A 13,807-nucleotide genomic window follows, 5' to 3' on the forward strand; every position below is an offset into this window, starting at 1 on the left:
GTTTGTGTTGTGGAGTTTTCCCCCTGTGCTTTCTGTGTTACAACAGCCCCAGTTACCCGGATCGTTAATAAGTAATGTGCTGGAAAGCATGAGACACGAGGCACATGGACTTCTGCTAGGCCAGGTTTTTTGGGGGAGGGAGGGAGGGAGGTAGAAAGAGACTGGGCTTCAGGGTTGGGCGATGTCAACCTTTGTCCTTTCATGATTAAGTACCCTAAAAACATTGCGATATACGATGGTATCGCGCGCTATTGGCTGCCATTGGCCACCTACCTTGCTAATTTATTAAAAATAAAAAAAGATACCTTATTTACATACGTATTCAGACCCTTTGCTATGAGACTCGAAATTGGGCTCAGGTGCATCCTGTTTCCATTGATCATCCTTGATGTTTCTACAACTTGATTGGAATCCACCTGTGGTAAATTCAGTTGATTGGACATGATTTGGAAAGGCACACACCTGTCTAAGGTCCCACAGTTTCTTATATGTATTGAAATGGGTTATACATTCGATAGCAAAGGAATAGGACACTTGACATGGCCCTGTTGTGGGCTGCCCAGTCAGGTCTTTACTGTTTGGTGCCAATCAAGTTGAAATGGGCTATACATCGTCTGTCACATCACAATGTCGTCACCATCGATGATGGCTGTCAATCATCTTCGATATCCGATACTATTGCAATCCTACTGGGCTAAGGCAGTTAGGTCTTATTCACCTGAATAATTCAGTGTTTCTCTGTCACTCTCTCTTTCGCTCTCTCTCTCTCCCTCCCACTCCTATCTGATCGTCTCTCTGCCTATCTCCTGTCCCACTTCAAAGTTTCTCTCTACTGCCGCCAGCTCCTTATCAGTTTCAGGAGACCTCACACAGGACAGGAGAGAGAGACGGTAGTCAGGCCATGTGAACACTTTTCTAGGCTCACTGTAACAAGTCCATGATTTAACCTAATTATTTTCTGTAAACCTTGTCAAATTATTTATTATGAATACCTAACCTAGCTAATCAATCTGTATTTAACTGTTATGAATTTGAGTTGCATTGAGTAGGAGTGGGTGTTTTGTTTGGAATCAAGACTCTAGTTTGCCATGAATGTGTGAAGATCAGAGCACTGATGTAACTTCCCAGGCCTCTCGCACTTCCAGTCCATCTGTCTGTATAGGCAGCATGGTGCTTTTAGCGAACCTAGCGCAGGGCTACCAGTATTCAGCACCAGTCACCCTCACCTTGTTTCCCTGGAGTCACATCAGAAAACCTGCTATTCCAGCTCCAACTGTTCTGCCAGTTCAGTTTCAATATTGACTTACTTTAATGCACCTCCAACTTGGTTTATCTTTGTCATTTCTCTGTCGGTTACTGGCTGGAGGTGCCTTTTTAATAAAGAAAAGCCTGTTGGCAGTGGAAATAACTTACCCCCTGGTGTGCCAATGGCATGTTTAAAATAGCTAAGCCAGTCTAGCACAGGGAGACGAGTTGAATAAAGCCAGTCAACTCTCGGTCCATTGTGACTCGAGCACTCTGCAGCCCTATACAGAGGGACAGGCAACCTTCTCAAGCGAACCTCCGCCAAGCACAAAATGAGACTTTTTTATATTCTACATAACTGCCCAGTAATATGTACCAGTCTTGAATAGCAGCAGCCATTATGTAAGAGCAGGGTACAGCGGCCGCTGCTGTCAAGAGCACTGTTTTGTGTTTTTAGCTCAGCAGCAGGATGCTATTCAGAGCTCTGTTTACTAGATACAAGAGCCTGCCCGAGTGGCTGCCGGGAGTCTGGCCAGACGCCCTATTGTCCGCTTCCGATTTATCCGTTTTGGGTTTCACAGCACTTATCTGCAGGTTCTTTCACAGGAGGCTCTAAATTGACACATCTGAATTTGGTGTTGTTTTGTTGTTTGATTTATCTGACACACTTAACACATCACATTGTACACGGTAGTCCTTGAAATGTGACTGTTACATAGTGGTCATTATCACTTGTTAAATCCACTTCAGTTAGTGTAGATGAAGGGGAGGAGACAGGTTAACTAAGGATTTTTAAGCTTTGAGACATGGATTGTGTATGTGAGCCATTCAGAGTGAACGTGCAAGACAAAAAATGTAAGTGCCTTTGAACGGGGAATGGTAGTAGGTGCCAGGTGCACCAGTTTGTTTCAAGAACTGCAACGCTGCTGGGTTTTTCACGCTCAACAGTTTCCCCATGTGCATCAAGAATGGTCTACCACCCAAAGGACATCCAGCCAACTTGACACCAGAGTATGTGAGACGAGCGTAGTAGGAGCGTAGCGAAGCGTGCCCAATTTCACTGGAGCGCGGCGCAAGTTTCCAAACGCGTCAACCTTCTCGCCTGCTCCAATTTCGCTCCAGTAGTGCTCACTTCACGAGCTCAGGGCATGCCCGGCCCAGCATGCATTTGTAGGCTACTTGTGTGTTGCTATAGCCCCTTGCTTTAGCTACTGTTATGGAGTTCGCTAAATATTTTCATTAAGAAACTGATAAAAAAACATAAGTGCAAAATCAAGGTGAGTTACAAAGATGAGGACCAAGAGAAAGAGAGGGAGTGCAGTGATGTAGTATCCACAACTAAAGAATCAATGTAGAATCTGAAAACTAAAGAAACGTATGGCCTCCATCATATCAGAAAGGAACGAGGTGGGTAGCAAGGTATTTATAAACAAAAAATCTGATCTCTTAAAAGTTTTCATTTTCGTTCTATTATTTATACAATAGGCTAGCATTGATTTTTGCCTAATAGGCCTGACATATGACCTCCTTCAAGGAACTTTCCGTTTTGATAGGGTTATTTTGCCTAAAAACCTTTAGGCCTACCTAAAGAAAAAGAAAAAAACAACTCCACATCCCTGCCCAACCCGGCAAGAGTGGCTCGAAGGGTGTTTAGCTTCCCCAGTGGCTCTGCAAGCACGGAGAGGGTATTCTCCGCTGCTGGCCTGCTCTCTAGGCACCATCGCATGAGCCTGAAGCCACAGACTCTGTCCAAACTCGTGTTTCTAAAAGTTAATTCAAAGGCACTGATCCTAATAAGGCATTTTTTGTTTTCATTTGTATTTAATTCTAAGTCAGTCAGCCTATATGCGCAATTTATAGACTAATGATTTAATAAAACAAAATGTTTAAATGCTGAGTGCTTAATGTTCCTGCCAGCCTAGTGTGTCGCACTCACATATGCTTAACCATTTATTTAGTTGTAGACTATAAAATTGAAATAATAGGCTAATAATAATATAGCCTAAATAAATGTTAGTTACTTCTTAGGCCACCTGTCTGGTTCCTAACCTATTTAGAGTGTTCATATGCTGTTTTAATAGATGTAGCCTATTTGAAAGGATGAGTGCTTTTTACAGTCACCTTTTCATGTTTATTAAAATACTTTGTATTCAAATCATATGGTTTGGTTTCAATACTTCAAAACCAAATGGTAGGTCCAGGTAGTCACAAAATAGATGGTTGTTAAATGGTGAATTTGGAGCAGCGTTTTTTTTTCTCCTGTGAGCGAGGAGGGGTTTTTAGCGGAGCAGTTGGAAAGGATGTGGAGCGGGAATTCCGACAGCTCAACTCTGCTCACATATACTCTGCTTGACACAACTGTGGGAGGCATTGGAGTCAACATAGGCCAGCATCCCTGTGGAATGCTTTTGAGAGTCCATGCTCCGACGAATTGAGGCTGTTCTGAGGGCAAAAGGGGTGGGATGCAACTCAATATTAGGAAGGTGTCCCTAATGTTTGGTATACTCTGTGTATACCTTTAAAGTTTGCACTTGTAATAAAAAAAGTTGAAATCCTTTTTTTATGCACTTGACTTAAACACAATGCAGCCTATTTTTCATTCTCTAACTCTGTGATATTTCTTCTTTTTTTAACCAAAACTTTAATAATCCAGATTATTGTATGGGACAATATACAAACATTTTTGAGAAAGATAATTTGAGAAAAAAAAAAATCTATTGAGTAAATGTATGTATTGGATTCTTTTAATTTAAATTTTGATAATTCTTTCCATTGTGGTTATTTGTTGAAAATGTAAGGTTGTGTCATTAGAGTTGGGGTGTTGTCGCAATAAATTTTAGCGGAAAAAATGGGCTCTTTCCGCTGAAAAGTTTGAATACCATAACTTACACTACCAGTCAAAAGTTTGGACAAACCTACTCATTCAAGGGTTTTTCTTTATTTTTTACTATTTTCTACATTGTAGAATAATAGTGAAGACATCAAAACTATGAAATAACACATATGGGATCATGTAGTAACCAAAAGTGTTAAACAAATCAAAATATATTTTATATTTGAGATTCTTCAAATAGCCACCCTTTGCCTTGATGACAGCTTTGCACACTCTTGGCATTCTCTCAACCAGCTTCACCTGGAATGCTTTTCCAACAGTCTTGAAGGAGTTCCCACATACACTACCGCCATTCAAAAGTTTGGGGTCACTTAGAAATTTCCTTGTTTTTGAAAGAAAATCATTTTTTCTGTCCATTAAAATAACATCAAATGGATCAGAAATACAGTGTAGACATTGTTAATGTTGTAAATTGCTATTGTAGCTGGAAATGGCAGATTTTTAATGGAATATCTACATAGGCGTACAGAGGCCCATTATCAGCAACCATCAGTCCTGTGTTCCAATGGCACGTTGTGTTTGCTAATCCAAGTTTATCATTTTAAAAGGCTAATTGATCATTAGAAAACCCTTTTGCAATTATGTGAGCACAGCTGAAAACTGTTGTGCTGATTAAAGAAGCAATAAAACTGGCCTTCTTGAGACAAGTTGAGTATCTGGAGCATCAGCAATTGTGGGTTCGATTACAGGCTCAAAATGGCCAGAAACAAAGAACTTTCTTCTGAAACTTGTCAGTCTATTCTTGTTCTGAGAAATGAAAGTTATTCCATGCGAGAAATTGCCAAGAAACTGAAGATCTCGTACAACGCTGTGTACTACTCCCTTCACAGAACAGCGCAAATAGTACCCGCAAAACACCAGTCTCAACGTCAACAGTGAAGAGGCGACTCCGGGATGCTGACCTTCTAGGCAGAGTTGCAAAGAAAAAGCCATATCTCAGACTTCCCATCTTTTCTTTTTATTGGCCAGTCTGAGATATGGCTTTTTCTTTGCAACTCTGCCTAGAAGGTCAGCATCCCGGAGTCGCCTCTTCACTGTTGACGTTGAGACTGGTGTTTTGCGGGTACTATTTAATGAAGCTGCCAGTTGAGGACCTGTGAGGCGTCTGTTTCTCAAACAAGACACTCTAATGGATTTGTCCTCTTGCTCAGTTGTGCACCGGGGCCTCCCACTCCTCTTTCTATTCTGGTTAGAGCCAGTTTGCGTGTGTAAAGCAGTCAAGGCAAAGGTTGGCTATTTGAAGAATGTCAAATATAACATATATTTTGATTTTTTTAGCACTTTTTTGGTTACTACATGATTCCATATGTGTTATTTCATAGTTTCGATGTCTTCACTATTATTCTACATTGTAAAAAATAGTAAAAATAAAGAAAAACCCTTGGATGAGTAGGTGTGTCCAAACTTTTGACTGGTAGTGTAAATCTTTGTTTAATTTGAGTTGACCCTATTTACTCTGTTTACCTAACTACATCTGTGTAGTGGCAGTGTTCTATTGTTTTTGTGGCATATTGGCTCTGTCTTTACAATAGCATTGTGTTGACTTTGTTCTGTATGTGTTTGCAGGTACAGAGCCCCAGCTCTACGATGTGCACTTCAGCCCAGGGGACGGAGCAGTGGGCTGCCCAGAGGAGTACGATGAGGTGGGTGATGTTATTGGATATAGTCATCACAGTTATTGGTTACATTAGTTAATACTGGTAATATGACCACTCAACACATACTTAACTACATTATAATAGCAGTGTGACTGCACAGCATATGAATGAACCCCCAACATAAAGCAGCATGATATGGGTGATCTAATATGAATGAGCAGTCCTGTATAGTGGTATAGCATGGTATACCACTGTGATTGGCCATTTGTAATTTATTATGACCTTGTGTGGTCCAGTTCCCATTGTCCCTTTGAATACAGAGTTCCCAGGCTGAACTCTCTGTGCCCACACACATCCCACAGTAATTCAGTGAGTGGCCAGCAAAGCTAGCATTACCACTCCATGAATATTCCGCATGCTGAACACTACAGTTTGGCACCGGTCGTATGACATCTGGCTGATTTTTCACATCGTATTTTTCTTTCGACCATATATTGAATGGTTAGAGTTTCTGGTCGTACTTTACACATGAATGCTATTATGTTTTTTCAGCTGCGGTGAGCATATCTGAAATTCCTGGCTCATCTCGTGCGTGGACTTTAACAATCCTTTCTGCTGCCTCCTCAAGATTAAACCTTTTCTTTCGACCGTTATTCAGTCCGTTTGCTTTGAGCACTGTAGTATGAGTGCACTGTATGCTGCCTAAGTCAGTGAGACGGCACACTGTGCAGATTCAGCGCCCCCCATTGGTATGGCTAATTAGTGCAGTCTGTAGTCTCAGTACAGTAAACAGCCTTGGTAGGGCTGTCCGACCCCAAAAAATATTGGTCAACTGAAAGTAGTCTGTTTTTTTGACCAAACGATTGGTTGAATTTTTAAACGTGTATTTTTCCATATATAGACACATCCTATGTGTTTTAATAAAATCAACTATATATGCATTGAGCTTGTCTGATGCTTTAAGCTCACTGTTTGATGAAATAAGACACAAATTATTCAAGAGGGAGCCAGAGATAAAAAATAATCTTAACCTGTCCCGACCATCCTCCTCCTGCTCCTACTGGCTTTCTCAGATTCTGCCATTTATCTCCTGAAGTTTCCGGTAATAGGCTACACAAGGAGTCGGCAAACTTTCTCATGTGGAATGCCAATTTATCTTACCTTTTCTACCGATCTCCGTGCCAGTTATGTTTTCATATGCACATTTTCATGTGGTTAATCAAAATTCTATCCAAATGAAAATGATAACCTAAAAAGTAACTTCCATTGCCAACTAGGCTATGTAAAAAAAAGCCTATAATGCCAACAAATTAAAACATTGCAGCCTGCAGGTAGAAGATATCCAGATTAAAAATAAATATCCTATAAATCACATTGGCTACGCATGGCCTGTCAGCAACACACTTTAAACATTGTATCAACTATTAACTTGGGTCCGGCCTGAAGCTCCTTGCTACATTGTATAAAATATTCTGGGCCCTAGAGTTTCCAGCGCCAGTGAGTTTGGGACAGACACAGCTGTAGGCTATTTGCGCAAGGAATAAGAAGTAATCAGGTAGGCCTATTTTATGACGTTTCCACTGAATCAGAGCATGACATTTTTGGTTATAGAAAGGAAGAGAGCTGGAAATATTATTATTGTCTTAATGGATGTAAAATCAGACTTCATTTGCTTGCGGTTTGAGGTGAAGAAAACATTACTTTGAGAAGCTCCACATTTCATCAAATCCCCAAATGTTCAAAATGATTTGCCTACATTTGTGAGCAGGCCAGGTAGCCTATAGGCCTACTTCTATGCGTAATCAGGTGCGTGTCCTTACTCAACATTGACAGGAGCGCTCCAAACAAAAGACTGACTAAATTGATAAAACTCGTAAATGGGATTAAATAAACCAAAACTTGTTTCTCACAAGTGTAGCATAGGTTGTGCGCTTTGCAAACAATGTGTCCACTCCAACAATGAGAACGGTAAAAGACTGGAATAATAATATATTGAATGCATTAACAGCCATTACCGTAACCAAACAAACACTGTAGATTAGAAATTATAGGAATTAACGGTAAATGTACTACTGGGGATATAGCCTATTTAATGGGGAATTAATAGACACTAACAATCAAACGCAAACAATTCACACAATGAAGTTATGAAACAATGAATGTGCACAAATTGGCGGGAGAGAGCGCATTCTGGAGAGAGACGTGCATTGTGCAGCCACACTCCCCTTCTTCTTGGACTGTGCCATCCCCGCGGCCTCCGCAATGGATTAGTTCACTGAGATGGGTGCGAATAAGACAGGTGTCTTGTGTGCCATAAAAACAACAACAATAAATATATATATATATATATATATATATATATATATATATATATATATATATATATACACACACACACACGGTACCAGTCAAAAGTTTGGACACACCTACTCATTCAAGTTGTATTTTTTTTTTATATAAAAAACGACTATTTTCTACATTGTAGAATAATAGTGAAGACATCAAGACTATGAAATAACACATATGGAATCATAAAGTAACCAAAAAAGTGTTAAACAAATCAAAATATATTTTATATTTGAGGTTCTTCAAATAGCCACCCTTTGCCTTGATGACAGCTTTGCACACTCTTGGCATATGTATATACTGTATTCTATTCTACTGTATTTTAGTCTATGCCACTCCAACATTGCTCATCCTAATATTTCTAATATTTATATATTCCTTAATTCCATTATTCTACTTTTAGGTTGTGTGTATTATGTGTATTGTTGTGAATTGTTAGATATACTGCACTGTTGAAGCTAGAAACACAAGCATTTTGCTACACCCGCAATAACATCTGCTAAACATGTGTATGTGACAAATACGATTTGATTTGATTAACCTGTGTATCCACTTATCCTTCAGACAAGGAGGTGACTGAAAATGTTGTGTTGTTTGATGCAAAATAACACTTTACAATATAAATGCATTATTATTCCCATACCATTATTACGGAGAATCAGGCAAATTATGCTACCCTCTGCCTATTGGCTACTTTCTCAAAACACCACACTGCCCCTTTAAGACATCATAAAAGCTGACTGGCTTTTAAAAGATGGCTAGAAATGCACAAATGTTGTGCTCTTGTAGGAAGCAACCACTCCCCCATTGTTGACTAGAAATTTGCTATAACTGGGCTAATAACTTACTAACTAGTAAATAGTATGAACAAATGTGCACAGGTGGCTACATGTAGCTCTCGCTTTGATCTCAAAATAATCACATCTACTAGCAACTGCTCATGCTGTAAACACAGTCCAGTTCAAAGTGAATGGCACTGCAGTTTAGAGGGAACATTTGCTCCAACCCAGCACTAAAACAATTTGGTCTTAATAGCTAGAGCCTGGAATTGCCACGATACAATATTATCACAATGCTCAGGTGCCGATACGATATGTATTGCGATTTTCACAATTCTATATGTACAGTGCATTCGTAAAGGATTCAGACCCCTTCACTTTTTCCACATTTTGTTACGTAAGTATTTTTCTAAAATTGATTAATTTACACACAACACCCTATAGTGACAAAGCAAAACCAGGTTTGTAGACATTTTGGCAAATTTCTTACAAATAAAACACAGAAATACATTATTTACATAAGTATTCAGACCCTTTGCTATGTGACTCGAAATTGAGCTCAGGTGCATCCTGTTTCCATTGATCATCCTTGATGTTTCTACAACTTGATTGGAGTCCACCTGTGGTAAATTCAATTGATTGGACATGATTTGGAAAGGCACACACCTGTCTATATAAGGTCCCACAGTTGACAGTGCATGTCAGAGCAAAAATCATTCCATGAGGTCGAAGGAATTGTCCATAGAGCTCCGAGACAGGATTGTGTCGAGGCACAGATCTGGGGAAGGGTACCAAAAAATGTCTGCAGCATTGAAGGTCACCAAGAACACAGTGGCCTCCATCATTCTTAAATGGAAGAAGTTTGCTTCAACAAAGGACTGAGTAAAGGGTTTGAATGCTTATGTAAATGCAATATTTCGGGGGGGGGGAATTAAACCTGGAGAAAAAAAATTGAGAATATTGAATTTGGGAAAAAATTCTAACAGATTTTATAGGTCCTTACTTAGGGTGTACAATTATAAACACCTATTTTGACCAATGGGTAAAGTAATATGTTAATTGTGTACATAATCCTCTAACAAACCTCATGTCTCTATCATAATCCGTTCAAAAGTTATTGGAGTTGTTACCCTTGTAGGATGGCCAAAATTCGAGGCCAGAAAACAAAAGTGGTCAGAAATTACATAGCATCACGTCAACTAGGCTGGATGCTGTGTGAGGCTACCTGACAGGCTCACTTTCCCGTTGAACTCGACATCTTTCTTCTAGATTCCGCAAGACATAAAACAATATAGAGGTAAAATAGATATTGAATTTCAGACATGACAGGGTATTTTCATATTAATGCGAAATTCCTTTTTCTTTTTAGAAGATTTCTCACAAAAACAATCAGTGAAATGTCAACGGAGCACTGATCGCACCGCAAGCTTTTTATTTTCAAAGTCTTTTACATTTAATTCAGCTCGTGTCATGGTAATTAAACTTTTTGCGACCTGGAAAAACAGCTTTGAAAACGACCACCACAACATGTATATCCTCAAAGGTTGCTGCACTGCTCTGTCAATCTACATCATTATAGGATGTATTGGGTTACGAAATCTGACTTTTTACATATACTGTTAATTAAATGTTAGAGAAAGACCCCATTGAACGATTCAGAACATGAATAATGCAAGTGAAATGCTAGTTTTCACCCACTGGGCAGAGTGTGTGGACACCCTACCCTACTGTAGTTATTGCACACAACTCAACAAAAACACAGTGAAGTGAGTTACAGAAACTGGTCTGTCCTCTCCATAACATTGAACTAAACATAAACTGCTGCATCTCTACAGTATACATTTTAATCAAATCTACTGCCCTAAGAAATAGCAGTAGCTGAATTGGATAGTTTGGGGAGAGTTGGTGCTTCTGAAGTCGACGCCACACCTGTGTCCCTTAACTCGTTTTTCCCCCTGGGGTCCGGGCAGTGAAGGTTCCTCTCTCAATGGCCACGCTGTTCTAGGCTCTCAAAACAGGAGAAGTGAGGTAGCTGGGCGGAGGACCTGCTTTCCTTGAGAAAACCAAAGGCCCCACCCTCCTTCTCCTACTTTTCCTCTTCCTTTGCCTTCCCGCTCTCAAACAAACACCCAGCCAGTGTGTTGTTACCCCCTGTCATTGTGAGAGAATATCTCTCTGCCAGGACATAGTCATTGTATATACATACATAGCCCCTCTCCTCAGCCTCCTCCCCAGCCAAAGGGCTCCATCTCTAAGCTTATGTCATGCTGGTTTTGTCTCCTTAAGGTAAACAGTGAGTTTATGGCTATGCACATACAGTGAGGGGAAAAAAGTATTTGATCCCCTGCTGATTTTGTACGTTTGCCCACTGAGAAAGAAATGATCAGTCTATAATTTTAATGGTAGGTTTATTTGAACAGTGAGAGACAGAATAACATCAAAAAAATCCAGAAAAATGCACGTCAAAAATGTTCTAAATTGATTTGCATTTTAATGAGGGAAATAAGTATTTGACCCCCTCTCAATCAGAAAGATTTCTGGCTCCCAGGTGTCTTTTATACAGGTAACGAGCTGAGATTAGGAGTACACTCTTAAAGGGAGTGCTCCTAATCTCAGCTTGTTACCTGTATAAAAGACACCTGTCCACAGACGCAATCAATCAATCAGATTCCAAACTCTCCACCATGGCCAAGACCAAAGAGCTCTCCAAGGATGTCAGGGACAAGATTGTAGGCCGACACAAAGCTGGAATGGGCTACAAGACCATCGCCAAGCAGCTTGGTGAGAAGGTGACAACAGTTGGTGCGATTATTCGCAAATGGAAGAAACACAAAATAACTGTCAATCTCCCTCGGCCTGGGGCTCCGTGCAAGATGGAGTTGCAATGATCATGAGAACGGTGAGGAATCAGCCCAGAACTACACAGGAGGATCTTGTCAATGATCTCAAGGCAGCTGGGACCATAGTCACCAAGAAAACAATTGGTAACACACTATGCCGTGAAGGACTGAAATCCTGCAGCGCCCGCAATGTCCCCCTGCTCAAGAAAGCACATATACATGCCCGTCTGAAGTTTGCCAATGAACAACTCGATGATTCAGAGGAGAACTGGGTGAAAGTGTTGTGGTCAGATGAGACCAAAATGGAGCTCTTTGGCATCAACTCAACTCGCCGTGTTTGGAGGAGGAGGAATGCTGCCTATGACCCCAAGAACACCATCCCCACCGTCAATCATGGAGGTGGAAACATTATGCTTTGGGGGTGTTTTTCTGCTAAGGGGACAGGACAACTTCACTGCATCAAAGGGACGATGGACGGGGCCATGTACCGTCAAATCTTGGGTGAGAACCTCCTTCCCTCAGCCAGGGCATTGAAAATGGGTCGTGGATGGGTATTCCAGCATGACAATGACCGATAACACATGGCCAAGGCAACAAAGGAGTGGCTCAAGAAGAAGCACATTAAGGTCCTGGAGTGGCCTAGCCAGTCTCCAGACCTTAATCCCATTGAAAATATGTGGAGGGAGCTGAAGGTTTGAGTTGCCAAATGTCAGCCTTGAAACCTTAATGACTTGGAGAAGATCTGCAAAGAGGAGTGGGACAAAATCCCTCCTGAGATGTGTGCAAACCTGGTGGCCACCAAGTACTAAGTCATGTTTTGCATAGGGGTCAAATACTTATTTCCCTCATTAAAATGCAAATCAATTTATAACATTTTTGACATATGTTTTTCTGGATTTTTTTGTTGTTATTCTGTCTCTCACTGTTCAAATAAACCTACTATTATATTATTAGACTGATAATTTCTTTGTCAGTGGGCAAACGTACAAAATAAGCAGGGGATCAAATACTTTTTTTCCCTCACTGTACAGTATATGGCATTCTCTGTCCAATCATACAAGCCTATAAATATTGGTAGAAGAGGCGGTGGCTTAATGATTCACCCTGTCAAATTTGTCCAGGAACTAGAGTCATTGAAGCGGAAAAATGTAAAGGGGACATTGCTCCCTCTGTTTCATGTGACATTTTGACCATCAAATTCAGTGAGAGGAGTAGATTAGGTGGTAGTAGAGGTACCGTAGGCTATACTGTTGCCTTCCCCTGCCCTTCGGACTCTTTTCAGTCTCCAGACTCCACCCCTTTAGAGAACCCACTGGAGCTGACATAGGTGTTGGGCATTCTATGTTTTTCACTGTATTCTGAGAGTGAAAGGGAGGAAGCGCTAGTGGGAAATTACGGGGGGTCGGTCTCATGACAGGCCAGTCTTCCTGCCTGTGAGCCCCACGCAGACATCATGGTTTTGGGCATGGTGGACAGCCCTCTGGGCCCGGTTCCTCCTGGAGCAACACAAAGACAGGTAGGGGAGGCTCTTTGACTATTGTCCTTATGTCCTCGGTCACCTAAGCTAAAGTTAGGCCTGATTATGAATAACCAGACAATGTCTATGAAACCAGGCAACATGTATTTATTGATTATAATGTGAGATTAGCGATGTATTAATTGTTGATCAAATGCAAACGAGAGGAGACGTATGAGAGTTTGTGCGTGCAAAACCTATTGTTGTGTGTTGCCCAGTATATAACGTTGTTCATTTATTTAGGATCAGGAAGTACAACTGTGATGTAATCATGTTTGACTATTACATCGTGAGGGTTAAGCTTAAATGTAGACGCTTACCTTGTTATCCTCGTTTATTGAAAAGGATTTTGTTCATTTCCTGGTCTGAGAATTGATGGGCAAAAGGGGTGCGTTGAGCGCATACTTAATGAATGGTACAGGTGAAGCAGTAGCTTATCCCGGGGGACGTACATCTTTATGTCCCAGGTTGTATTTATGCTTAAAAGCATGTGTGGCACCTTTATTGATATGTTTGCTGGAAGTAATTCATGTATGATTGTGATTTTGATTTGTATACTGAGTAAAAATGTTAATTGTATTTGTTGTCTG

The 13,807-nt window shown here is 40.6% G+C and overlaps 1 protein-coding gene across 4 annotated transcripts in view; it reads left to right on the forward strand.

Moving 5' to 3' along the window:
* LOC121547208 (rab11 family-interacting protein 3-like) overlaps positions 1-13,807 on the forward strand; it is an 85,681-nt gene that overhangs the window by 22,899 nt on the left and 48,975 nt on the right. For all 4 annotated transcript variants that reach the window (XM_045209801.1, XM_041858358.2, XM_041858359.2 and 1 more), the window contains exon 3: positions 5,705-5,781. In XM_045209801.1, the coding sequence (XP_045065736.1) occupies positions 5,705-5,781 (77 nt within the window). The remainder of the gene's footprint in view (positions 1-5,704; positions 5,782-13,807) is intronic.

This window comes from Coregonus clupeaformis, chromosome 31 (assembly GCF_020615455.1).
Source record: "Coregonus clupeaformis isolate EN_2021a chromosome 31, ASM2061545v1, whole genome shotgun sequence".
Classification (NCBI taxonomy): Eukaryota; Metazoa; Chordata; class Actinopteri; order Salmoniformes; family Salmonidae; genus Coregonus; species Coregonus clupeaformis.